The sequence below is a fragment of the Aspergillus clavatus genome, genomic scaffold (assembly GCF_000002715.2).
Source record: "Aspergillus clavatus NRRL 1 1099423829805 genomic scaffold, whole genome shotgun sequence".
NCBI classification, from domain to species: domain Eukaryota; kingdom Fungi; phylum Ascomycota; class Eurotiomycetes; order Eurotiales; family Aspergillaceae; genus Aspergillus; species Aspergillus clavatus.
The window spans coordinates 1606585-1631746 of NW_001517094.1; the positions used below are offsets into that span (position 1 = coordinate 1606585).

Consider the following 25162-nt stretch of genomic DNA (forward strand, 5'->3'; position numbering starts at 1 on the left):
AAAAAGACTAAAGCATCCATGAAGTGCCCGCGTGGAACTGCCTAGTAGGGCTTAACCCAGTGGAGATATCCATTATTTAGTCTAATAATGGTCTTGGACGTCATTACTTCATCTTCGGTTCACTGATCCCTGCGATTTCATATACCCAGAATCAACATTCGAACCTTGTGATGTATCAGAAATACCCGCAAGATAGCTCACTTGATTATACCACCTCCGCAGAGACAGATATTGAAGATACATTCGAGTACCCGCAACACCCTCACGTGCTCAAGGCGCTGCCGAACAGGACAGTCAATCTCATCACTGGCATCATCACCGTTGTATCAACGTACATATTCTCAGAAAATGGCCATTGAAGTTTTCCCTCTCACCGAGGCAGACATCCCCGAGGCGATCGAGGTGATCCAGCAAGCATTCGCAGACGATCCGTACTTCAAATGGGTTTTTAATCCCACCAAGGTATGTCAAGTTGCACGGAATGAAACATGCACACTAAAATGAACAAATCTGCATGTCGGAGACAAGCTAACACATCCCTTCTCCGAGGCGCGGTCGTTGATCTCGACCCGCGTTCTTCTCCTTGGAATTTGAATGTGGACAGTTCAACAAACAGAGAAACTATGACTCACTTGAAGCACGTTGCAGATGGGGCATCAAAAACGCCATCTTCCAAGTCGCCAAAGAAGTGCCCCCAGCAGGGAAAGAAGACGACACCAGCGCCCGTTCACCTGTGCTGGGTGTTTCGTGCTGGCTGGCGCCGCATCCCGCCACGGAACCTGAGAGCTGGTACAGCTGGGCGCAGGGCTGGGTCCTGTCGTTTCGACAGCTCCTGAACAATGTGTGCCACATAGGCAGGGGCGGCCTCAACATTCGCCGTTATTGGATCTGGAAGGATTGTCAGCGGGAGGCGCAGAGCCAGATCTGGGACGATCCCCGGGGTTACTATTTCTGTAACATTGTGGCAGTCAGCCCGGCCGCGCAGGGAAGGGGCATTGGAAAGAAGCTGTTCGAGGCTGTTACTGATCGAGCGGATGAGGAAGGTGTAAAGTGCTATTTGGAGAGTTCAAAGAATGTTCCCAATGTGGAGATCTATCGGCGCATGGGATTCGAGATGGCCAAGGAGATGGAGTGCAGGGACGGAGAGGATGTGTGCATGGTATGACCTGAGTCTGATTTGTTGTTGTTCTTCTCATACTGACGTTTAGCTGCAGCTGTATTGTATGGTTCGAGGTCCGAAGCCAAAGTGTTGAAGGGGGCGTTGGGACTTTGGGGGTTTTATTGCTGACATGCGGCATTTACGACAAATCACGTTTTGTGGTTCATCATTTGTCCCCCTAGCATTGATCCTAGGTACTAGGCAACAGTGGTCTTGTCTGCTTCTTGAGGGTTTAGGTTGAGATTCTTGCATTACTATCCGTTGAATCCAATTTGAATTTGTCCAAACGCAGGGATGTCCCAAAGCCGTTATCAAAATGTACGACTGGGCTCAGGCAGCCTGACAGCCTGACAGCCTGACAGGCCTTCAACCCAGCACGGCACGTTCGTCAATCAGCCGTAATTAGAAACATAAAGTCGACCTCAAGATAAGCGTCATGCATCCCATCCATGTCTGAATCCATGCAATGCATGCCGGGACAAGTTCAATCCACAGTCACACTCACCGACCTATCCAAACACGGCGCCTTGGGACCGACCGCGACTTGCATTTCACTTGCCTCTGTTTTCCGGTTCAGAGAGGCCTATCATGGCCAACGTCCCTTGTCATCGACAGATCCAGACCTACAATAATATGCCAAGGGTACATAATCTCGAATATGACGATTGACGGAGTACAGCTAGCCTATCTCTACGAAGGGGTCCGTGTTCTCTTGAAACACGCCAGTGTGACCTGTCAAAGTATATATCCACCGCAATCAAACTATCAAGTATCAACGCGAATCACAGGCTCACAGCAACTACGATAGATATTTCACCAAACTCATGAAACTGACACGGATCTCGAATACTTGACCCATCAGTGTCAACCCGGCCGAAACACAGAGGGAATTGGGGTCACCCGCCGATCGATCATCACTGGGTAAGCACGTTTGTAATTTATAGTCGCTATACTCTGTAATGCTCGCTTCGAAGTTCGAACCCCCCCGGTAACGTCAGCAGACGGCTAATCATAATCAATCGGGAGACGGAGATCCGTATATCGCTGTTTCGTGGTCTTCTTTTCCGTCCAATGAAGCATGCGCAAGCTCGCGGGATCGTCTCTGCGCATATTCCAGGGTCCTTTTCGTGCATGGGGTGAAAGGTGCTGACTTTCTGTCTCGCAGAGAGACTGACTTTTCCAAAAGTTGTAAGCAATTTGAGCATCGCAGGCATCTTCCTTTCTAGCTTTGATGACCCACTGCGAATAGGGTCCGTGCCTTAAGCTAGAGTTTGAGACCGCAACGGACCGTTGCCCCAGGATGCTCTAGTCGAGACGGGTCAACTATGGTTACACGGCACTTGGGAATTGATGAACCAGGATTTGACCAGCACTATGAGATAGTGCACGGTATATGTCATTTCGAGACATATGCTGCATCCTCTTGACTGGTAGGGGGTCGATTATGCAAACCACCGTGGACACCTGTAGCCACTCCTTAAAATAGTAGGTTAGCCGGAAGGATGTCTGCCTGTATATGTATCAATCAGGAGCAGGAAATTCTGACTGCTACCGCAGCCACCTCAGTACACCCATTGGCCGACAGTCGATCTCTTGATGATCTCTTGATCGGTAGGACTGTCATAATTTACAAAGCAAAGATTGTCTCATCATAGCCAAATGTTTACAAATACACCAGGAATCTATCTTATGAAAAAGAGTAAGTATACGCCCCCAAATCACAGCAATTTCCACATCCTGTCATATTACAAGGGGGAGGGGGAGGGGGGATATATTGCCCTCTTCGCACATACGGTCTGTGTATCTCCTTCCCAATACGGATAATGAGAACAATCTAACTATTGACGTAGTCTCGGCCGAATACCATACCCCTGATTACACCGCGAGCTGCATAAATATAGATTGCATTGTGATCCGTGCGCTACTATCATAGTCTATACAGCAGGAAGTGGAAGCTCACAGAAGTCCGTCTCGGGCTCTGTGATGCCTCCGATCTAATCTAGACGCATGACAGTGAGACTGGATCGCTAATCGAGCTGTTGTGCATAGTCTGATCTTGCCAGTCGCCAATAGCCTCGGCTTGCGTGGGCTGCTCAAAGTTCCATAATGACTACCACCTAGATAGTTGAGAGATCAATGCACACTGGGTAGGTAGGTGTCCGTGACTCCGTGGGGATCGTTCATGTCGTGCTTGGGTTCGCTTAGAGTACATCCTGAGCTAGTGTAGTGGCTATAGCGGGCCGGCAAAAGTCTAGGACCCAGATGGATCAATTACACATCTGAAAAGTTATGCAACATGTCCGAATTCCAGACAGGCTGCAGGATCGCATCTCCTGAATCCTGATACAGCACTCCCCAGCCACTGTTCATCTTAGCCACATGTCCTTTTCTTTCTGCTTTCTTCTTACCCCAACCAGAGACCGTTCTAAAGCCCGACAGAGCGCAGTTCGTACAATGAACACCACTCGGTGACAAAATATTAGCTCACTCTCTTTTAGCCTTCGCTCGATCTACAGCCGGCGCCTAAACGGCCAGCTCCCCTGATCATTCTTCTTTTAGCCGTGCACTAGATACCTACCAGCAGCAGCATAGAGTTGAGATCTCGTGCCTGACTCCGTATCTGATTGTCCTTTATTGAGCTAATGCTAATAATGAATTACCGAAGACAGAGGAGACCATGTCTTCAGTGGCGTTGATGATCGTCGGGCTGCCCTTTGACATGACCCGGTCACATTCGATTGTTGGGTTGCTTGGTCTGGTGCCCAATACTACATAGCATATAGCGCATTGCGTACTACTCACACTTTTTGAGCATTGCTGTGCCAGGAGCGCTCTGCTATGATGTAAGCCCCCCGGCTTCAGATAGATGAAGCCATGCGCGTATCCCCAGTATCATAGGTCTGCAGCCTGAGGGCAGCGTCATATTGCGATATACATATAGGCAAACTAGGATCGTGAAGTAGCCCAGGAACCAACGGTCAATATCAGAATACGGGTGTCGACGGCAGCGGTATTTCCTACTCTACCCCGATGGCTACATGCCTGTCGGTCATCTCGGTAGTTATATTAGGGGCCAGGTCTCGGCGTGTTTTGGTGCCGTCAGGGATATGCTTGCTGGTACTGCGCTTGATGAGATGAGTTCGCAGTTGCAAGGGGAGGTTGGCGGTATTTTAGATATTCTTGCGTGACATCCTAGCTCTTTCGCATAGATTGTACGTTGAGACGATGGTAGCATTGTAGTCGTAAATTAACTGCCATATAGGAGGTCCCGTTGCTCGGCCCGAGACCCGTCTGAATCCAACCATCTTCTGCTCGCATCAATCCTCAGCCCGTGGAAGTTTCCAAGATTTCAAAGAAAAGTCTTGTAAGCTCCTTAAAGAAAAGAATAAAGTATGCGATCTCGCAATCCTTTCTGATCTGCATTCTCAAGCCTCCTACCACTCTACCACGGAATTGCTTCGGAACGTCTGTGGCCGGAATCATTCTTCGTTACGGGGTATCTGTCTCGCCAAATTCTGTTTACTGATCGCCATCGAAGCCGTCCCTCAGGTTAATGCGGTTGCATAGGTGGACATTGCAAAACAAACCGCAGCCTGTATGCGGCCGCTTGATCACGTCCGAGTGTATCCTACCGGCAGTTGTGTAACCACGCGTGTCAAAACTGCGATGTATATGTACATGCCACATGGATTTATTCTATCGCGCCTCTGATTCCGCAAAATCGGAACAGAGCTAAGCTGTTCTAAGGTAAGATGAATGTGGGAGATAACTTATCGACTGTTTAAAAACCGTTGAACGTGTCCGGATCGCAGGGTTGCCAGTCAAATAAAGTAACCGTTAATTTAGAGAGATCATCTTTCATGAGAATAAATGAAGCAGGGAGGTGCTGCAGCAGGGGCCCAAAAACAAGGCCGATCGAGGTTGGTAGGTAGTTAGTAGTTAGTCATGGGTATCAACGTTATTAATCTGAATTCTCGATCTAAAACCCTGGTCGACTTGAGACGTCAAGCTTGTCGAATGCCGTGCCACGCATGGAGGGGCCAAGTCACATCCATATCGACTTGGGATGCCAAATCGAATGTTCAGGCTGTCGTTGGGGGCCGGTGAGGACGAACATCGCTGTCCTGGTGCATAAATCTCCGAGTCCTAGCATCAGATGAAATGTCAGAAGTGGGTTGCACTAATCTGGGTGAATCGCATCCTTCCATTAGATGGTATTGCGGTATTGTAGTACCACCAGCACGCTTTCCAGTATGTAGGTGGAGAAGAGAAGAAGCACAGACTGCATCGGGCCCTCAATCGATGCAGTAGGTTGGGTGCTTGGCACCCAACGGTCCGGGGGCTTGAGATGCAGGATGCAGGCCTTTGCGTCAGTTATCAACGGTCGTAATGAGAATTAATACATCTTGATAACGTCTCGGAAAGCTCGTTTATGTCTTTTTGACCTTTATTCACCCCCCTTGTCCCGCCGAAATTTGTCATTCGATAAAAACCTAGTTGAATCGTTCACAATTCCTTCATAGGAACATCTCGGAGGAAGTGTAGTGGAACAAAAACAACGCACAACATGGAGAAGTGAAAGGAAAAGTCCGGAGACTACCGCCTTTGATTGAGGGCGGAGTATTCCCAGCCCGGGTCCTAATGTAAGGAATGCGTTTCTGTCTGCGGAGTTCGAGTCTCGCAGGTTCTGCAATGCTCTCGTTTTAGACACGGACTTTGCTCACCCAATTCCTAAGTTGCACAATTGATAGTCCAAGAGCTGCATGTGACGGGTCTGGTGTGCGTTTTGACAGTTGAGTGTTTTTCAGTCTCCGGAGCAGCAAATGCAACGGAACAACGGGCATAGCCGGCCAGTATGGAGTAGAGCTAGTGGCAGTCACTTAAAAAGTAGTATGGTGGGTTAGTCGACCCTGTTGCTTGAGTCGATTTCGTTGCCATTCAATCCCGAGAAATGCATTCACAAAAAGAAAAAAAAAAAAAAAAAAAAAAAAAAAATGAGCAAGATCAATGATGGTAGTAAGACATGAGACGAAAAGAACGGACGAAAGGAGGCTTTAGAAGAAAGAAAAAGAAAAGAGAGGAAACAAAAGCATGACTGAGAAAATCATGCAGCAAGATTGATTAGCAACAAGATATACATGCGATAGAACGCCAACACCAATAGGTATTCCTCCGTGTACAATCTCCCAAGCGCCATTCCCATGCCAGAGAAAGTCTACCAAAAAAAAAACGTACACGCTGTTTTGCCGTTCTTCTGCAAACAACAAATCATAAATACCGGGGCAGACTCAAAGGAAAACCGAGGGATTCTTTCCCCAGGAAAGATGGTCCCTAGAGAAAGATCGTAATCATCATCGTAGTTTCGCCCGAGGAATCATGCAAGACACCACCGCGGACATACTTCGGCGATGTGAGCCCCGCTTGCAATCATTTTGTGCCGTTTCATCAGGCGATGCCTTGCGTATAAGAAAAAAACAAAAAAAAAAAAGAAAAAAAAAAGAGCCGTTCGAAACCGGAGAACATCCATCGTCAACATTCAGCAGCGTCGGAGAAAGTGAAAAGCCGTCATTTAGTATGCGTGCTGTTGGTACAGGATCTATCGAATGCTAGGGGTCCCTGTCCGATCAAGCATGAGACAAAGCAGTCAAGCTCAACGGCAGAGACGGCACTTCCCCACGACCACGATGAATCGGTCGTGCGGGCTGTCCGAGCACCGGTTCTCCTTGCTTCCGTCGACTGACGTGCGGATGAAGTGTAGTGCTGGCTCCCGACAGGTGCTGTAGATGTAGTAATTCTTGAAATAGTTGCACATGGTTGCAGCTGTGAGGTGAAAACTTTGAATGGAGGGTCTGAAGTCATCACGATAGTCTTGGTATGGATGAGGTGAAGAGTGCAATAATCTCAATCGTGCAACGGAGACAGGAAGAAGTATGCAATCGAAGATGCAGAAGGGTTGAAGCACGCGCAAGGTGGACTTGAAACAGATTTCAGAGATCTGGGTTTTGGTCTTGAGATGTAGCAGAGTTCTGGTGGCAGCAATAGAGAAATTAGAGAGGAGAAGAGATAGATATATGCTGTGTCTTGTCGTGGGCAGTTGCAGGAAGACGTTGGCCGTGTCTGCTACAAGTCCATCTTTTGACTGGGGCCATCACAAGCCAACTGCAGAAGGGTTGGACAAGATTAATCCCTATGATTAATTTATAGTTAATGTCTATAATGCTCTTGCTAAATGCCAGATACTATGAAGAGGTAAAAAGAAAAAGAAAAAGAAAATACAAGACAAGAAAGGGAAAAAAGGAAAAAGCGAATAATAAGAGCTGCGGATATAGGGTCAAATGAAATAGGAATTTTAAGGATGCCTGCCTATTGTCCAAACGGGCAAACCCTCCAGGAACCACTCGGGCATCCTATTTAACTGCCGGAACTGATCCCTGCCTAAAAGTATCACATATCAATACCAAAAAAACTAGCATCGTATTTACTCTACTAGCGCAAGCCGAAGAAGTGTGGCTTGATGGCTTCTCTGGTTTCTATATTGTCCTGTGAGGGATTGCGGGCCCGGCATCATGCCGGCTCAATCGGAACATTACAGGACCCTGCAGTGGGAAACAAGGAGGAAGTAGAATAAAACAGTCACGATCCTAGCTCATATTCTCTTTTTTTTTTTTGTTTTCTCAAGGCCGCATTGGTGGGAACCCTGGCCCACCTGGAAAACCAGGAGAATCCTGAACCATGATACAGTGTGGCCATCCCGTCCTAATCGGCTCGAATATATGGGAGATCGACGCGGTCCCTCGCAGGCCGTTGATGCTTCAGCCGCACGTGGCGCTAGCAGCGAGCTATGATCTTCCTGCATACGCAATTACGATGTCATAGAAATGTGAAGGAGGATAGGTTGGCAAAGAACGATTAGGATTCAATTGGAAGTTGACTCGGAGTCCCTGCTCGTGGAGGGTTGTCCATCATTGCCGATCCCGACACGGGACTTGTTAGATACGCCGTTCCGTTCGAAAAGATCGAGACTTGAAGCAGGCTGTCTCGTTTTAAATACATTCGGCACGGGAATGGTCCACCATGGAATACGCCTGGCTGCCAGTCGGGCCGTCGCTGAGGGAGTGTCATGACGAAAATTGTACAAATTAGTCGATGTGGGCGATGGATGCCCTCCAGGATAACAGACAATCAATCGTCGACTGCTAAACAAGAGTGATCTTGAGGTCAGCAACTGAGCGCAGTTTTTAATTTTGTGTCCATTGTTTCATCGGTTTTAATCTCCTAACCTAGATGCGCAGTTGATCCGAGATTCGATAATAAAGACTATTTCTACAGAGTCAAAGCTCCAAATTCACCCTGAGCGACATACGTATGTCGGTTGCGTCTGTCGGTTACCTATTAGGGTAGGTGAGTGTGATCCCAATCACCGTTTGATTATTTCATTTGGAGAGGGTTCGCTTCATCACCTATGTCATCCCTATTCCCTTTGGGAATTACTAACTGAATGGCATATCCCCATCCGCTAATTGGTCTCGGAGCGCAGAATCCTCGGAGATTCACCAACAGGATTGACTCACCAGGAGGAGATGAGCAGATGAAGGACGCTTGGAGCATGTTCTGGAACGAGTGCATTGGCATTCTAATAATCGAAGTGATCAAGCTTGAGAGAGCATACCTGGCAATAATTGCTCAGAGAAGCTTGGCGATACTCTGTACAATACAACGCATCCCAGCAGCGCGATGATCGTACTCAAACCTATGGCTCGCCTGTCCAGATGTATCTCTATTTGTCCAGGACCGGGGGCATGGGGTTCGGCCCATGGATTTACTTCATTCTCTTTTATTCAGACTCCTGGATTCCAACCTATTGAATACCTGGGGCTGTTTATCGGATTCCCATGGGCATGAACAGACTTGAAAGGGGGGGGGAGCTAGATGCCGGTATCCTGGTACACTGCTCGTGGTTCAACACCAAACGGTCACAGCCGGATATGATTGACGCAAGCCATCAAGGCTTGCTGGAAGGCCGTTGGTTCTGGATCTTGCCAAGGTTGGAGATGATGGTGAAGCGAGCAGGGGGACATTTGCAGCGCCAAGACTAATCCTCTTTAGGGAACTGAACTGTTCAAAAAAGATATAAAAAAAAAATTAAAAAAATAAAGAAAAAAAAAAAAAGAAAAGCCTCCTGGAGATCAATGCGATACTTACATCCTCTGAATAGGAGCAATTTGCTGGACACAGTCAGCTGTTGTTGGGACACCGCTTCGTTCGTCTGCAGTATTTGATGAGTGAGTACGTAGGGATCTAGATAATTCGAAGTTATGCAGGCAACGAACCATACGATTGTGAGACAATCTACCATGCTAAGTACCGTTACTCCGTAGTTAGTGACTTAGTGGCTACCTAGGTCGTAGGGAGTAGGCTAGTACTTACTCTGCAGGTTACGAGTACTGGCTGATTACACATGGCCCACTCTGATGCTCGAGTCTCAACTCTCGGGAGTCAGGGCAGGGTTCGGGCGTGCACCGTCCGAACTCCGGACCCAGAATTGCCTGATATACGGATGTTGTCTTCTATTCACTATTACGGAGTAGTAAACTAGAATATCTAGCTACTAACTACGTATTCACATTGACTCCAGTCTTCGAGAAGGATGTGGAGAGTGCAGTAGGCTTAGTGGAAAACTCAATTTCTATTAGTAGGTTAGTCTAGTACTTATGAGTTATGCCATATTCCTCAACCTCACCCTATCGTCACATGCAAGCGGAGCAGAACTGCAGAAGCTTGTATATCTCACACAAAATCCTGGCTTCTATTAGTATGATGAAAACCCCATCATCATTATCACTTTGCCAGTCAAGATCCCGGCGCTGTTACGCTAATCGAGATTTCAAAGTGTAGCGTTTGATTGCCAGCCTGCAAAATAAGATTCTGACCCCAAGTCTTCGGCCTCACTGATATGGACAAGGATTCGTAGTATATTGTCGACATGGACTGATTTGGTGGTAGACAGTAGACACCAAAGTCATCACCCCTTACCTGGAGGGTTGATATCAATGTGACAATAATTACCTCACGGTATACTTCAGGCTTGGCTTTGCGCCGAGTCAGCGTCCGAGGCAAATTCGTTCCGATCAGGACCCCGGAGCAGTGAGTAGAGACCAGAGAGCGAAGAGGGCTGGTTCCTGGCCTAGTAAACCTTATATTCTGCGAGGCGGGCTTAGACTACCGGCTCTGGGACTTCGGGTTGGTTGGATCTGCTAGAAGTTTACGTGTCGGAAAGCATCGAGATTCTTCTCTCCTAAGTCAGAGTAATGTTCCAAGTTCCAATCCGAGCCAAAAGGTAAACTCGGGTACTGCTTCCTCAATGATCATAGCAGGTCTTTCACGCCCTGTGGCATCGTTCGATACTGCCTGGCCGTACTATTTGATCGCATCAGGCAATCTTCGAGGTAGGTTGGAAACAGGAACTGTCGATTACCTTAGGTACTCGCTTACGCTCTCATATCAATAGTAGGCTAGCTGTATTAGGCTAGTGCTGTCCTTGACAATCGTACCCTGAGACTAGCCATTTTGGGTCTAGATCCACGCTATCCCGAAAATAGAAACAAACCCATATCAGGCAGTCCTGATCTGGCGTTAGCGTGCCCCGTGATAACTGAGACCAAGGAGACTCTGAAAAAGAAACACGGAGGAATCCCCTCGTCCAACTTCAAGGCTCCGTCTGTTGCCTAAATCGGACACCATCAAGGCCTGTTCGACTTTTGCTAGCGTTTGGTGATCCTTCTTGGGATCTCATAGTCACTCGTTGGAAAAACTTGGGCCCCTCATTTGAGCTGGAGATAGGAGCTCTGGTCCTAGCATATTCTGATCTCCATTCGTTGTTGTGGAGACGACCTCTGGGCTCCGCTCTTTCTTTTGATATCGACAATCATCGTACGGAGTACCGCTCAGACAATCACCACATATTCGCCATCTCTCTTCCTGACAGTCCTTCATCATCATGGGGTTCGGTGACTTTGACTCCATCTGCGCAAAGACAGCGCTTCCCCTGTGCTCCCTCGTGGGACCTTCATCATCTTCGATATCAGGTTCGACAGGCATCATCTCAAACTGCTATGCTCGCAATGTCGAATTGGCCAACACCATCATCTTTGAGGGTGCGGCATCCTTCGTGCACATCATCGCCCTAGCCATGACCGTAATCATGATTCTGCACGTCCGGTCGAAATTCACCGCTGTTGGTAGGTCTCAGAGATCCGCTTCCGCCACTTCCCCTTGTTGCTATTTTTATTCACTGGTTGAAACAAAGCGACATCGAAACACACCAGCTGTGGCTAACACAATCAATTCCAGGCCGCAAGGAAATCATCACTTTTTTCTACATCTACATGGCTCTGACAATATGTTCATTGGTCATTGATGCCGGTGTAGTTCCGCCTCGCAGCGGTCCCTTCCCGTACTTTGTGGCAGCGCAGAATGGCTTAGCCTCTGCCCTTTGTACATGCCTGCTCGTCAACGGTTTCGTCGGGTTTCAGCTCTATGAAGATGGCACTTTCCTGTCGGTCTGGCTCCTCCGCCTGACGTCAGCCGTTATGTTTGTCGTCTCGTTCCTCATCTCCATCTTGACCTTCAAGTCGTGGGGGGGAATGAGCCCTACTAACACCATTGGCTTGTTCGTTGTGCTGTATATCCTCAATGCGCTCTGCATTGCCATCTATCTCGTTATGCAGCTCCTCTTGGTCATGAACACTCTCGAGGACCGCTGGCCGCTGGGCCACATCGCATTCGGTGTTATAGTTTTTATCTGCGGACAGGTGCTGTTGTATGCCTTTAGCGACACCATCTGCGACAATGTCCAGCACTACCTGGACGGGCTATTCTTCGCCACGTTCTGTAACCTGCTTGCCGTCATGATGGTCTATAAAGTGGGTCTCCCTTACTTGTTCCCTTGCTCTCCTCCAACACACTAAGCATGCATGACTGACCTTTTCTCTTGCTTTAAAAGTTCTGGGACTATATCACAAAGGAAGACTTGGAATTCTCCGTGGGCATCAAACCCAACACCTGGGAAGTCAAAGAGCTCCTTCCCGAAGAGGACCGTCGAACGACCGCATATCAGGACTCCCACTCGGAGTACGCCGGCAGCATGTATCATCATCGGGCATCCACTTATGGCAACCAGAACTACTAATCAATCTGAATTCTTCACATTCGAGCATCCGTGATCATGGCATTTGTACCAAGACAAAATTAAAACACTCTTCTTTTTCGTTGGCTCATCATTTCGGTTTCATGTCTCTCTTTTTTTTGTTTTTTTTTTTTTAACCCCATCGACCCTTGTCATGCAATGCGAATACCCGGTACTCACCGGTATCAGCTTTGATAATCCCTACGATCCCCTTTATTGCTCTCCGAAGCGCCATGGGCCATGAACATGACTTTGCCCGAATACATACGCATCTCCGACTCGATAAGATTTTTGAGTTTAACAGGGATACTTGGGCCTCTGGACGTTTACTCTAACGTCCGTTTTGGGAAAATGGATGAGTATCTGAGTGAATGCGGCAAACCACTATCCGTCTACTGCATCGTCCCTTTTATCATTTAGCGTGTCATAGCATTTGTGCGATATCTATATGTTGCAACTCCTTTTTTTTTAGAATGTGTATTTTTTTTTTTTTTTCGGTGGCTGTTTGATTATCTGATCCTGAGTTGACCAGGATATACTATCCTTTCATTTATTAAGTCATTTAAAAGAACACCAATCAAGCGTCGAGTCGGGCGTTGATCAATTTCGGCAGACAAAGCCCACAGCTTTAGCACAAAAGCCAAAACAATCACTCGCAGTTTTGAAACTATCGGCACTACTGTCGCAGAAGCAGATTCTGGACCCTTAACTGACGATGTTGTTTCAGTTGCACAGATGGTCTTCCACGCATGGAAAGGCTGCTTCTGAAATACGAGAAAACGGGCAGGTCGTCGCACTCAAGGGTGCCGTGGGACCCCGTGGTCGATCACTCCATTCCGCGAAACACTTTCTAGTTTCTATTCCCGAGCTGCGGCCAGGATTCGCCGCTAATTAGCACGTACAGGGATCAGACAATCAAAAATCAGCCTACACGACCAATAAGAACCGCGGAATAAGGTTGCCTTGACTCGTGGACTTTCGGCAATCATCGTGAGCCTTTTAGGCCGCAGCTCCATAGCATGACCTCAGATTCTGAGACACATCCTGTATCCACTGCCAGACTGGTTGCTTGTTGCCTGCTAACTACCTTCTGGTCCATGGATAGTCGGATTTTAAACAAATTTTCTTGGCCACAATAGTCGGATCGCGCCCCCACACCATCAACAAAGGATGATGCGGTGCAGTCGGCTTCTGGTCTTCCTATCGATGTCCGCAAATATGCTTCTAGATCATCAGCGGTGAACGCTACCACGCGACCTCTTACTGCAACGGCAAGGAGATCAACAGGGACGTAGTTGTAACCGCTTTCTATCCACGAGACATTAACCACAAGACCCAGTCGAGTCCGTAAGAAGCCCGCGCAGATAACTATAGTGGAGTAGATAGCGGTAACTGTTCCAGGCTCTGAGACCTTGAGTTCGATTGTCACCCCCTCAGTCTGTCAGTCAACGACCACGACATCGTCTCCATCCATGAGTACGCTATCGGTATTTTGCGAAGTATTGCTCTTACTAGACCCGAATAAGGTATCGTCAACTTCGTCAATAATGGGTTCTGTGGCTGATGAGTACCAGCCCTTATCGATCGAATTCACCACAAGTCTGCATGCATCGGCAACAAGCTCATAGAATGCGGGATTTTGCTTCGGCAGGAACATGCTAATATGGGCTCTAACTTCGTCCGCTGCTGTATCATTGACCGCTCTGACCCACGTAATCCCGTTACCGGAGGAAGGCGACGACTCTTGAGTTCCCTCGACCTCGGGTGGGAGGGAGCAGAAGGTGCGATGCTTTGAACGAATGATCCGTTGGGTGAAGGAGGTCTTGCCTTGGTTTGTACTTTCGACTAATGATGGCGCGCCTTTGCCGAGGCACGTATAGAAATTTGTGCAGTTGATACCTCGTTCCTCGTGAACCTTCGACAAGAGTGTCAAACGCTGTCGAAGGTCCGACGGACGTGCTAAACACCCAACAAAAGCAAGGTGAGATGAGACCCAGCCCCAGCCATCAGTCAAACGTTGCCGTTGCGAGTACATTGCAGCGGCTCCTCCTGCTGCCATTGCACCTGCCGCGCCCGCGAACATGGCATATCGACCCCATCGCTGCCAGGATGGCGTGGCCGCGGCATCCGCAGCTGAAGCAGTGCCGCTAGCAGACGGCGAAGGTAGGGGCTTGGGCTGTGTTTGTCGATTGGCATCTGAGGCCTTGCTGGAAGTATTGGCAGCTCCTCCGAAGCCAAAGATGCCAGCGACTTCTGAAATTGTGTTATACGCCGTTGCTACAGTCTGATAGTGTCCTTCAGCACCGTATGACACGACACCTGGAGCAATCCCCAGGAACGGAGTATCGAACGCGAGCACTCCTTGTATATGAGGAAACATGAACGAGCCTGGTTCCACCAAACGCGAACCTTCGGCAGCAGTTGAATCGTTCAGAGAGTCCGCGGTAGCTTGACTCGACGATATATTCGGGCTAAATTTCGGCGGGATAGGCTGCTCGGATGCGAGTAACAGAAGAGTCTCCGCGGCAACAATGCCACCCATGGAGTGACCGACTAGAAAGACATGCACGGAGGGATCAACGGTAGGCGAGGCGGTTCGGTTTGCAACTTCTAAGTCGATGACCTGATTTTGAAGCCTACAAGTAAGAAAATCCATATCAGTAACGATGAGCATGGCCCAGCCAAGCTGGAGTTTCCCCAGAATGCCTCCCCGCCGACATACCATTCCCGAAACCTTCCCACGCATTCCTTGAGAACCCCGCGAGTCTCATACTTGGGATATACCGCGGTGGCGACCTGAACCGTGGGAAGCGCGCGGGCAACTAGAGACCGCAGACTATCTGGGAAATTGGCAAACGTATCATCGTCTCCCTGTCGAGATAGAGCGATGTTAGTATGAGCTCTTGTGACAGGACTTCCCCAGCATTTGTTGACAAATGGGCGGAGCCTTGGACCCTTCAGCAGCAAACATACCTTGAAGCCGTGGATAAACACTAACAGCAATGTCTTCTTCATGTTCGGGCCCTGTGTGGACGAAGAGAATACATCTTCGCGATGCATAGAGTTGAGAGTATCGAGAGAAGGCACGAGACTAAAGTTGTTCGACAGAAAAGTACCTTAGAACTGGGTTACGTCATTGGTGCCCGCTCTAATCACGTGCTCTAACGCTCAACGACAACAGAACCAATATTAATACATCAACATCCAGCTGTTGATTGTACATTCATACGGAGTACTAGAGATAATTGGATGTCTCTATTATTATATACTTGCGATTGCATGAACTACTAGCACAGGGTTCATCAACCAAGAAATGGATAATCTCACCGAAGAGGACCAAGATCGAAGACACTAACATATCTAGGCCTGAAGGCTGTGCTACCACGATCCGATGGTAGGACGACAGTATCAGCCATGCAACCAAAATAACTGTCAGTAATCCCAGCATGCATCTTTATGATCTACGTATGCCAGCGGACGAGGTGACCAATACTCAGCACTATAAACCACCAACTTATCGACTTTCCGCATCAGTAATCCGTAATTCCACATCCTCGGCATCTTCTGGGCATATCGATCTCTCGTTCAGACCGGCCCGAGGCCGACTACGTGATTGGCCACGCTAGGATCTCAGCGGAGACTTAGATATATAGGTAGATAGGTACCTAGGTCCGTGATGTCTCCAGGTAGTGTAGTATGCATACAGTGCTCTATAGTTTATATCAGGTGCTGCTCGCGTCTTGCTAGTTGACAACCCTTGGTGTGTATTACATCTATATATACCAGCTCTCTCTTCCCATCACCCCAAAACAAGAAAAGCGAAAATGTCCTCAGACGCCATCTACAACATCGTCACGCTGGTCCCCAAGCCAGGGAAATACGACCAGGTAGACAGAACCCCTCCTTCCCCCCCTCCATCTTCCGTCCGTTGCGTACCCTGAAACCAATCTAACCGCTCCACCAGGTCGTTGACGCTTTCCGCACCTTCTCGCAGCACATCGAGGCCCACGAGTCCAAGACTCAGATCTACTTCGCCGTCCGGCCGGAGGGAACCGACGAGCTGGTCATCGTGGAGAAGTAAGTTTTCTCCTTGCTATGATAAACCTGGTGAATGATTGTGGTCCGGATTTAACGGGGTGCTTGGGGGGGGGGGGATCCTCTAGGTACACCGATTTGGCGAATTTGAAGGAGCATGCGGCGACGCAGGAGTTCAAGGACTTTTCGCGGCGGATTGCACCGTGTTTGGCGAAGGCGCCGGTGATGAAGAAGTCGGGGTTTTTGGCGGGGTTTGATTGCAGGTCGAAGATTTAGGGTTGGTGGGTTGTTTGTGGATGTGGTCGGGTATTCTATGAATTATGGGGGTATACTTCGGTGTGTTGAGTCATTAGGTTGTGCTGGCATATGTTGGATCATCTGATCAACTGATCAACTGAGCATTGAGTATTCTCAGTGTAAAAGAGTATACAGGTGCTGGCACAATGCATTATATATTCGATGAATATAAAATATATGATGTCAAGTCCGCTCAGAAGACGCAGATGCTGCCCAACTTCAGCTTCCAAGCAATTGTCAAATTCCAACCACAGCCTTGTTTGCGCCTTGGGAATAAAAACGAACCAGCAGACAAAAAAAGAAAATGAAAACTTGTTTGATGCCTCCATAAAAACACACACTATCCCATGGTATGGTTAAAACTTCCAAACGACTTCCAAATGTTCCTCCGTTTGTACCCGGACTCCTAATGCTTTCCCGCTTGGATCCGTCATTCAAAGAAAAAAAAAAAAAAGACCTTCCCAAGGTACACTTTCCAAAAGATCATGACTTCGTAAAACACCATGTACGCATACAGAGTTTATCCGTAGGGATTTAAGGGAGAGCTGGTTCCCCGAGCCGGATCCATTCTCGGGGGACATCCATGCTGCGGTTCACACGGCCTCCCGGCGTAAGAGGCACGTCAACGCGGCCGCGGCCGCGCTCATCTTCGTCCTCGTGCTCTTCGTAAAATGATAGCCGTGAGAAGTAGTCCTGCAGAACAGTCTCGCGGTCGTTGTCACCCACAATCGAGTTGTACTCTGGGGGCGGCGTGATGAGAGGTGGTGGAGGAGGAACATCTTCAAAGGGTGGCGGAGCAAAGGATGGGGTCCGGAGAAGGTGCATGGGTCGGGGCACTCGATCGTTACTCGCTTCGTGCGCGAGATGTACCTGCGGTGGACGAGCCAGGCCTCCGGAGCCATTGGTGAAGCTGCGGGAAACCGCCGGCGGATCCTCCCGATCAGACGCTATGAGTTGACTGCTTGAGTTATTCCTGCTGATCAAGGCCGCTCCGGGACATCCGCACTCGTACTCTTGCGCTGGTGGCACCGGATCCGAGTTTGGAGAGGTGTACGCCGGAAGAAAGATGTTGGCTTGGGTCGCCTTGCAAGAGAGAAGGTGAAAGGGTGAATCGATGGAGATCTCAAAGTGTCTGCGCTTGCCTGGATCTCTTTCATCGAGTCGGGAAAGACGCAACACAATCTGTGTATCAATCATCGATCAGCGGTGATCCATGCGCGAGGGTTGGAAAAGAGAATTCTTACCTTGATCCAGTGATTGATTTGAATGTTTTCGTAAGTCGTGTCAAAATGTAGTCGGTGTGATTCATCCCGGTTCTTCATCTCCTGGCAGCTCGGAAGCTGAACGTTGAATTCCATTTCGGTGGGGCCGATCCCCGAATCACTGGCAAGATTTCCAAGCAAATTCGTCCGATTGCGATCTATAATCTCCTCGCCTCTCGCAGCGGCTGCACGATGATCCCAGTCGATGCCGCCGCCCGCAGTGACACGCATGGAGCTCCCGGGATAAGTGCTCACACTGGCCGAGTCCGCTCGCTTCTCGAACAACAGCACCTTCTTTGCTGGCTGCAACCGATGCACACTCTTATCCGACGTCCAGTGCTGAATGTTTTCTGTGACGTAGACCTTGATCCGGTGACACTCCACTTTCGCGAGGGGGGTCAATTTGAAGGCGATGGGTACTTGAGAGCCAAGCGGGAAAGACTTCCCTGAGATGACGATATCGTAGTGGAGCTGGTCTTCCCAGTTCCGAGAAATTGCGATGGGCTCGACCTGCTCCAGCGAGCCCTCGGCCGGTGTACGGATCACGGGCACCTCCAGGGTACCCAGTAGGTTCGGACGAAATGCCCCCGAACGTTCCACGATCGCTTCAAGGTCATATCGGACAAAGCCCAAATCCGTCTTGATAGTCTCCGGAAGGGAGCCGTCGATAGGAAATTCAAAGTTGTACACATAGTCCCCGACTGGAAACAATCGGTAGTTGCGCTGAGGATGCGAATGATTGCTGGTGGGCAATTCATTCTTTCCGAAACTGCGCGAGTGCGAGTGGTTTGCCTGCAGCGAAAGCCCTTTGAGCTCCTTCGCGGTCGGCTGGTGATGATGAAGCGAGGTGGAGGATCCGCTCTTGGAAAACAGCTCTCGGGTCGTGGTCATCGATCCATCCTTGCCCGTGACCGAGGGAATGGGTTTGGCATGCTGGTAGAAGTGTGCTCCGTAGTCGTTCTGCATCAGGGCAGTGTCTCCATGGTTGAAATACATCACGCCGTGCGTAACCAAGTCTTTTTTATCGTGGAAATGAATCTTCTTGGGAGGGATTCCTGGTTCAGTTAGTAACACCGAAACAATTGATGGGGGCAGTTATTTGACGGAGAGACACTACCATCTGGCCAGTCGGTCTGGGCATGACCACGGAAACATATCGAGATCTTCTTGATCTTAACGCTCTTGGTGATCTTGAGGTGTAATTGACCGCGGAGAATGGCGGATTTCTTAGTACTGAGATCGTTTTGATCGTAACCTTGGAGGAAAAGCACAGGCTCCGTTAATGCGATCCCAACAGCGATGCCGCTTCCTGTGGCGACGATCTTCTCGTTGCGGAGCGAAGGGAACGGCGCCGGTGTGTCCGAAACGGGAGGGGTATCTGGCGCCGACGCCGGAGGCCGTGTCATAGAGACTGTGGAGGAAGAGTCGGATCGCATCCTGCCGGCAGCAGCGGCAGAGACTAACATTTGCGCCTCGTTGGGGGATAAGATGATCTCGGACACCGGACGAGGCCGTGTTGTCCGGGACATGGCGCGGGTATGATAATGATTAGTCGTAGTTGAGGTTCTAGGCGTAGTCGCGGGAGCGGTCGTAAGTGGCGGTGATAGGGAGGAATGAGGAATATTAATGGGCGGCGCGCCCAAGCGGAGGAAGCGCTTTGCGTTCTCCCGTGGCCCCGCCAGCTTTTTTCGTAGGGAATCGCGACGAGAACGGGTCTGCTTGGGAAACTGTTCAACAGCGAGATTCGTGTCTACGGTAGACGCAGCAATAGACCGACGTCGATCAGATCTGGAGCTGAAGAAGCCAGATGATGCTGGGATAAACTCCGGTGAGTCCGGGTCCTGTTGCAATGGAGAGATATAAGCGGTTAACATTGTGAAGGACAACGAGCTAGACGCATAATGAAGTTGATCCAGTCGACCCTGAGGTGAGAAGGAGAGTGGATTGAAAGGGGGAGGGGAAGGGGGTGACAGTTCAAAAGGAGAAGATAGTGAAGTAGAAAGAAAGGTGAAGCAGGTGGAATGAGAATGAGAGAGAGAGAGAGAGAGAAGAGACACAAGAATGAAAAATGACTTACCCTGGTGGTCTGCAGCTATTAGTATAATAATAATTTGATGATGATGTATCGTATCACGATCAACTAGGTATTGACCCTTCACTCTCCCTCCAAATAATTCAAAAATCAATTAAATATTCCTTCTTCCTCTTCCTCTTCCAATAATAATAAACTTATGCACACTCCCAGTGCATTTGGATCCTGCGATTATTTTCTTTTTCTTTTTTCTTTTTTCTTCCTTTGGTGTGCTTTTTACAGCGTACTTTCGGGTGCCTTTTGCTTCTTTGGCTGATGATCGACCACGCAAGGAGCCACGCCGACTTGGCCCGGAAACAGAACGAGGTGTCGTTTCCCCCAGATCCGAATCTCTTGGGAGGTATGGATACCCTGTCAATTTCCAGATGAAGATGTCAGTACTCAGTACTCAGTCACTCGACCTCTTCACGTTTTGTCTCGGCCGGCGTCTTTCCTTACTTACCTTTCCTTGGTCCCTTGGATTGAGAGGCGGTGGGAGAGTGAGTACACAGACAAAAAAAAAAAAAGAAGAACACCACCACCTACCTGGTGATCACCAAACCGCCAACAAGATCGCAGGCCAGAAGGGCCGATGATGCGGGGATTGCGGGTGTAAGACAAAAAACCCAAGACCGGTTCGAACAACAGATCTCACCAACAGACTCTCAAGAACTCAAGAAACTCGGGAGTACAATCAAAGTGTACACGGGGGTGATTTCAACCTCAGCAGCAAAACAGAGTTGCAGGATGGAGAAATCCCAAGATTCTCATGGGACGAAGTGACGGAATCGACACGATGGCAATGAGGCGGTGCGGATCACTTGTTCCTTGGGCATACACAAAAAAAGGTTTTGATAGATAGAAGGGAAAAAAAAAGGTAGATCAACCATGTTATATTAATGATGACCTATAATAATTATTACGATGGAGATATTGTATCTCCAGACCAGTGGATGGGAAGACTCTACAGAGTATGATGACGCGGAACACCGGCCCCAGAGCCACCACTTTTTTACTCCCAACCCAGGTTGAATCATCCCGGCGAGCCGACGGACTGGGGAGTTTGGGAGTCTGGGAGTGGTAGAGGCAAATATTTGTTTAGAGAAGAGCCTGGATCCTCCAAGAAAATTGAAGTCCAATGAATCCGAAATGTCCAGTCCATAACCTAATTTCCAACGGCTTTTATTCGCGCGGTCTTCGGGACAGTCATTCTCAGGGTTCTGGAGCAGGAGATTTCCAGATGGTGGAAGGATTGTCTGGAGAGAAACTGACCCAAGAGTTATCTAATCCCGAGTCATCCATGTGATGCCTTGTCAAGCCTCAAAGTTCATGTATCTACACTCCTTCGCTAGTCGTTTTGACTTCGTAGTCTCTTGTGATAGTCTTTTGAATGATGCTAAGACCTTTGACTATCAGGATCCCCGGCGCTAATCCAAATCCTCTGGACCATCGTCTTGAAGAGGCATGACGTCGTCGTAAAAATAAATATGAAAAAATGATAGCTACATACGGAGTAGATAGGTAATTAAGACATGCGGATAGGCCGGCACCGTGATTATTCTCCTCTCCATGATCCCTCTCACACTTTTTCATATTTTTCTTCCTCTCAGAAACTCTTCTTCCACCTCTTCGAACCCCGAGGAGAAGCTTTTTCTTTTTGGATCTACAGAGCCCCCCAAAGAGTCCTTCGTCCGTACTCCAGTCATGCGGGGTTCGCTTTGATTTCCGCCTGTTGATCTTCGCCAATTGACAGGCTAAAGCATCAACCGGTGATATCATATCAGCAGCAGCAGCAGCAGCAGCACATGAACGAGTTCGTTTCATGCGCCTTTTTCTACTAGTTTAGTAACTCTGATGTCTTATCTGCCATGTTTGGATAGTCGGCAAGAAATTAAATGAGTACTTAATGGATTCGACTCAGGCATCAGCCATCAGAGCCCCGAGTGTCCTCAGGCCTTCTAAATATTAGGTAATATCAAGCCCTGGTTGACAGTCTCTCTTGTCATTATTTCATTAGTCCATCCTTCCTTTAAATTCCCACTTCAAATCCTCAAGCCTAACCGTCAGGGGTTCTCCGATGATCGATCTCATGACGCCTCCCAAGAATTTTTTGACAACGTTGTTTAATTTAATCAACATAGAGGTCGCCGCCAACCGAGGCCCACTAGCGGGGATCTTTTGACAGCCTGATGACCTCATCATCTGCTCTGATGCAGACTGCAGAAAGCAATGATCAGAGTGTGTGTACTCTATGTATATAATTTACGTGTGGCTAACTCTGCTTTACTACATTCTGAGTCTTTGAGTATGCAATACATAGATGCACACCGTAGGCCGCCTGAGTCCTTGAAACCTTGTAATTGTAGGATCAATTGTGGCGTGAGACGTCAAAACCTGGTGGCTGCCTCTACGGCAAACCTACTGTGTAAGTGACTACCACAGTAAGTGCACCTTGGGCATCCATGTTGCATATTTGATTATTCAATCTTGTCTCTTACTAGAGGAGTGGAGCCGGGATGTGTTCCATACTTCGATCAATACTCCAGAAACGAAATCTTTCTACCTAGAATCCTAGATAGACTAACGTCGGGGAATTCAGTATTGTCCATCGCCAAGATTTCACGGAGATTGTTCGGTCGTTCCTGGACTTCGTTGCTGATAGGGCTGATGTACCTTAGCACTATCGAACGGACTAAAAGCGTCCGATGGAGTCTTGATAGTAAACCATGCGTCATTATTGCTTCGGTTGTTTATGCCTTTCAAAGTCATTTTAGCTTAGAATGTGGAGGGCGGACCGTGACATTCCCACCTTTTCCTTGCATGGACCTGGACGGTCCTTACCTTGATTTGCTGTGGGATGTCTATCTCGTGGTTCAGAGATCGGTGACAGACTAGCAGTCACTGCATGCAGTGGATATCTATGCGCTTTTTTTTTATAAAAAAAAAAAAAAAAAAAAAAAAAAAACAGTTCAAAAATTAGGTAGATATATGATGCAGTGTTTTGGTATGACTATCCTGGTGGTAGCCTTCCCATCAACTAAACCAGCTATCATCCAACTCGTTGATGTTCATGAGCTCATCCCCCAGCAGGTTCTGACCCCCAAGCCCGTCACCGCCAAAATTCTCATTCTCCATGAAAAGGTCATCAAAACTTGATTCACCCGGGCCTATCACATCGTCTGCATTGTTGCCCGTCTGCCCATCTGCAGGCTGGCCCTGGCCTGGGAAGGTGTCAGCCTTCTGGAACTCCAAGTCAAACGCATCCCCTCCGCTGGGGATGTTGCCGCCGTCATCGCCCGCCTCAGGAAATGCCGAGTCGAGAGCCCCGGGCTGATCAGCGCTTGGCTCCCCGCCCATGCCAGCACTGCCTAGGCCTGACCCAGACAGGAAATTCTGGTTGCCGATATCATCATCGCCAAAATCAAGGTGAAGGTCAAATTCATTGGGCCCGCCTCCGGTGTCAGGAAGTACCGAGTCAAAGTTAATATCTGTGGCGCCGTGCATTGGTTGATCAGGCACTGGAGTCGGTTCATCCTCCTTTTCCACCTTTACCGGTTTCTCAGCTGCTTCTGGTTGAGCCTGCTCGGCCCCAGAAGGCTGATGTGTGGTAACAGGCTCTTCTGCCGCTTTGACATCAGCCTGTTCCGTCTCTGGTTCAATTTCTTCTTTCCGAGGCGATTCAGGTGCAGCTTCAGATCCCAATCTTTGGTCAGGCTCCTCCATCACTACGTCCTCAGCAGGCTGCAATGCTGCTCTCGTAGCTCGTAGTTCCTCATAGTCTCTTTCGAGAAAAGCTTTGGCCATGAACTGCTCTTTATCAACAATGGTTCTCCAATGGAATAAGCAAGCAAGAAAGAGAGATTGGCCCTTACTATCTGCTCGGACAAATCGTCCAGTGCGGTTTGAAATCGTTCATGAGAAGCAGGAATTGATTTCTTTAGTCGAGACCTCGCCTGCATTGAGCCCCCAGCGCGGAAGAACCGACCCATGTCGACGAGCTAATAGCAGTTAGAGCCATGAGACCACCACGACAGCTTAGAATTGACACTTGCCGTTTGATTCACCATAGCTGTCAGTACAGCAAGGGACTCTGGATTCGAACCGTTTGATGTTTCCATGATGAAGTAAAGTAACAGGAATTGCCTATTTGTTACTCCAGAACAAATGGATCTTATGTTTCGATCCTGATGAAAGGATGTCAGTGCGCGGCGTGCAAACGCTGCAACTGGAAATACGGAGGTCCTGGGAGAGGAAGAAGAGGACGGATGCACGTAACCCGGTTGTGTCAAACCAATCACCTGTTTCAATAACCTTACCTTAATACTACTGGTTCAGGTGATGTTATTATATCCCTCATTCGAAGGGGTTTCTGCGTCGAAACAAAGCCTAGTATTGTTCAGATGGATAGAAGAATAGAGTCAGATTAAGCGCCCTTCGCTCAACCAGTGCCTGCACTACCCAAGATAAGACTAGCACTTCCCCCACCGAGGGCGGCTCTTTAGAGGTTGCCAGTTGACAGTTGACTTGGAAATTCCGCTCGTTCTCCATGGATTCTACCTATCGAATTATTCCCCGTATGGAGTCGATACATAGAGTCAGTACTCAGTAGTCCAGTCCATGTACCTAATAAAATTAGCACCAACAACAACAGACTACGGTAGCTAGCTAGGTAAGCTGCTAAGGTTGCCGACCAGAGATCCATCAATTATCAATCCCTCCCATCACTCATCACACACCTTTCTCTCCCTGTTCCCTTTCCCATTTCCATTTCATCTCATCTCTCGCATCGTCCATCGTGCTATTGTTGGCGTCGAGATCCTGAGTAATTTGGTTTCCTTTTTCTCTTTGTTTGCTCTTCCCTTTTCGCGCCTTGATTATCCTTTGTCCTTGTCTCGTTTCCTACATCCCCCCATCATCATTCGCGTTTGTCAACCTGAATCTTAAGCTTTTTTAAATCACCACATCTCTCAACTCGTTGGGATTGTGTGTTCAGTGTTTCAGTGTTGAAAAAGAGCCGTGTCCGAGTCGCCCTGAATCCTACCGTTTTTCCTTTTTTTTTTTCTTTTTTTTTCAGCCTAATCCACCACAGATCTTGTCTGTGTGAACGAGTCTTCTTTACCTACAGGATTGTCTCAAACGTCTCCATTTTTTCT

General features: G+C 48.5%; 6 protein-coding genes across 6 annotated transcripts, besides 9 other annotated features; 3 read left to right on the forward strand and 3 right to left on the reverse strand.

Annotated features, from left to right (window-relative positions):
• Nucleotides 1-348: 348 nt before the first annotated feature.
• On the forward strand, nucleotides 349-1253 carry ACLA_023520 (GNAT family N-acetyltransferase; the record flags this gene model as incomplete). Its single annotated transcript, XM_001269063.1, has 3 exons — nucleotides 349-462; nucleotides 605-1159; nucleotides 1209-1253. The coding sequence occupies 3 exons, from the start codon at nucleotides 349-351 to the stop codon at nucleotides 1251-1253; spliced, it is 714 nt and encodes a 237-aa protein (XP_001269064.1).
• Nucleotides 1254-1494: 241 nt separating this feature from the next.
• Nucleotides 1495-1520: a microsatellite.
• Nucleotides 1521-6120: 4600 nt separating this feature from the next.
• Nucleotides 6121-6153: a microsatellite.
• Nucleotides 6121-6154: a microsatellite.
• A 470-nt stretch (nucleotides 6155-6624) lies between these two features.
• Nucleotides 6625-6658: a microsatellite.
• Nucleotides 6659-11156: 4498 nt separating this feature from the next.
• ACLA_023530 (chitin synthase export chaperone) lies at nucleotides 11157-12347 on the forward strand (the record flags this gene model as incomplete). The annotated part of the gene is made up of 3 exons (XM_001269064.1): nucleotides 11157-11397; nucleotides 11510-12081; nucleotides 12162-12347. 3 exons carry the CDS (start codon nucleotides 11157-11159, stop codon nucleotides 12345-12347), a joined length of 999 nt encoding a protein of 332 aa, XP_001269065.1.
• A 1438-nt stretch (nucleotides 12348-13785) lies between these two features.
• On the reverse strand, nucleotides 13786-15404 carry ACLA_023540 (esterase/lipase family protein; the record flags this gene model as incomplete). Its single annotated transcript, XM_001269065.1, has 3 exons — nucleotides 13786-14980; nucleotides 15067-15215; nucleotides 15318-15404. 3 exons carry the CDS (start codon nucleotides 15402-15404, stop codon nucleotides 13786-13788), a joined length of 1431 nt encoding a protein of 476 aa, XP_001269066.1.
• A 764-nt stretch (nucleotides 15405-16168) lies between these two features.
• Nucleotides 16169-16655, forward strand: ACLA_023550 (putative quinol monooxygenase; the record flags this gene model as incomplete). Its single annotated transcript, XM_001269066.1, has 3 exons — nucleotides 16169-16231; nucleotides 16309-16421; nucleotides 16508-16655. The coding sequence occupies 3 exons, from the start codon at nucleotides 16169-16171 to the stop codon at nucleotides 16653-16655; spliced, it is 324 nt and encodes a 107-aa protein (XP_001269067.1).
• Nucleotides 16656-17210: 555 nt separating this feature from the next.
• Nucleotides 17211-19812, reverse strand: ACLA_023560 (arrestin family protein; the record flags this gene model as incomplete). The annotated part of the gene is made up of 3 exons (XM_001269067.1): nucleotides 17211-17858; nucleotides 17921-18993; nucleotides 19056-19812. The coding sequence occupies 3 exons, from the start codon at nucleotides 19810-19812 to the stop codon at nucleotides 17211-17213; spliced, it is 2478 nt and encodes an 825-aa protein (XP_001269068.1).
• Nucleotides 19813-19967: 155 nt separating this feature from the next.
• Nucleotides 19968-19992: a microsatellite.
• A 1798-nt stretch (nucleotides 19993-21790) lies between these two features.
• Nucleotides 21791-21813: a microsatellite.
• A 1133-nt stretch (nucleotides 21814-22946) lies between these two features.
• Nucleotides 22947-22973: a microsatellite.
• Nucleotides 22947-22974: a microsatellite.
• Nucleotides 22975-23042: 68 nt separating this feature from the next.
• Nucleotides 23043-23998, reverse strand: ACLA_023570 (uncharacterized protein; the record flags this gene model as incomplete). Its single annotated transcript, XM_001269068.1, has 2 exons — nucleotides 23043-23816; nucleotides 23882-23998. The coding sequence occupies 2 exons, from the start codon at nucleotides 23996-23998 to the stop codon at nucleotides 23043-23045; spliced, it is 891 nt and encodes a 296-aa protein (XP_001269069.1).
• Nucleotides 23999-25052: 1054 nt separating this feature from the next.
• Nucleotides 25053-25080: a microsatellite.
• Nucleotides 25081-25162: the final 82 nt, after the last annotated feature.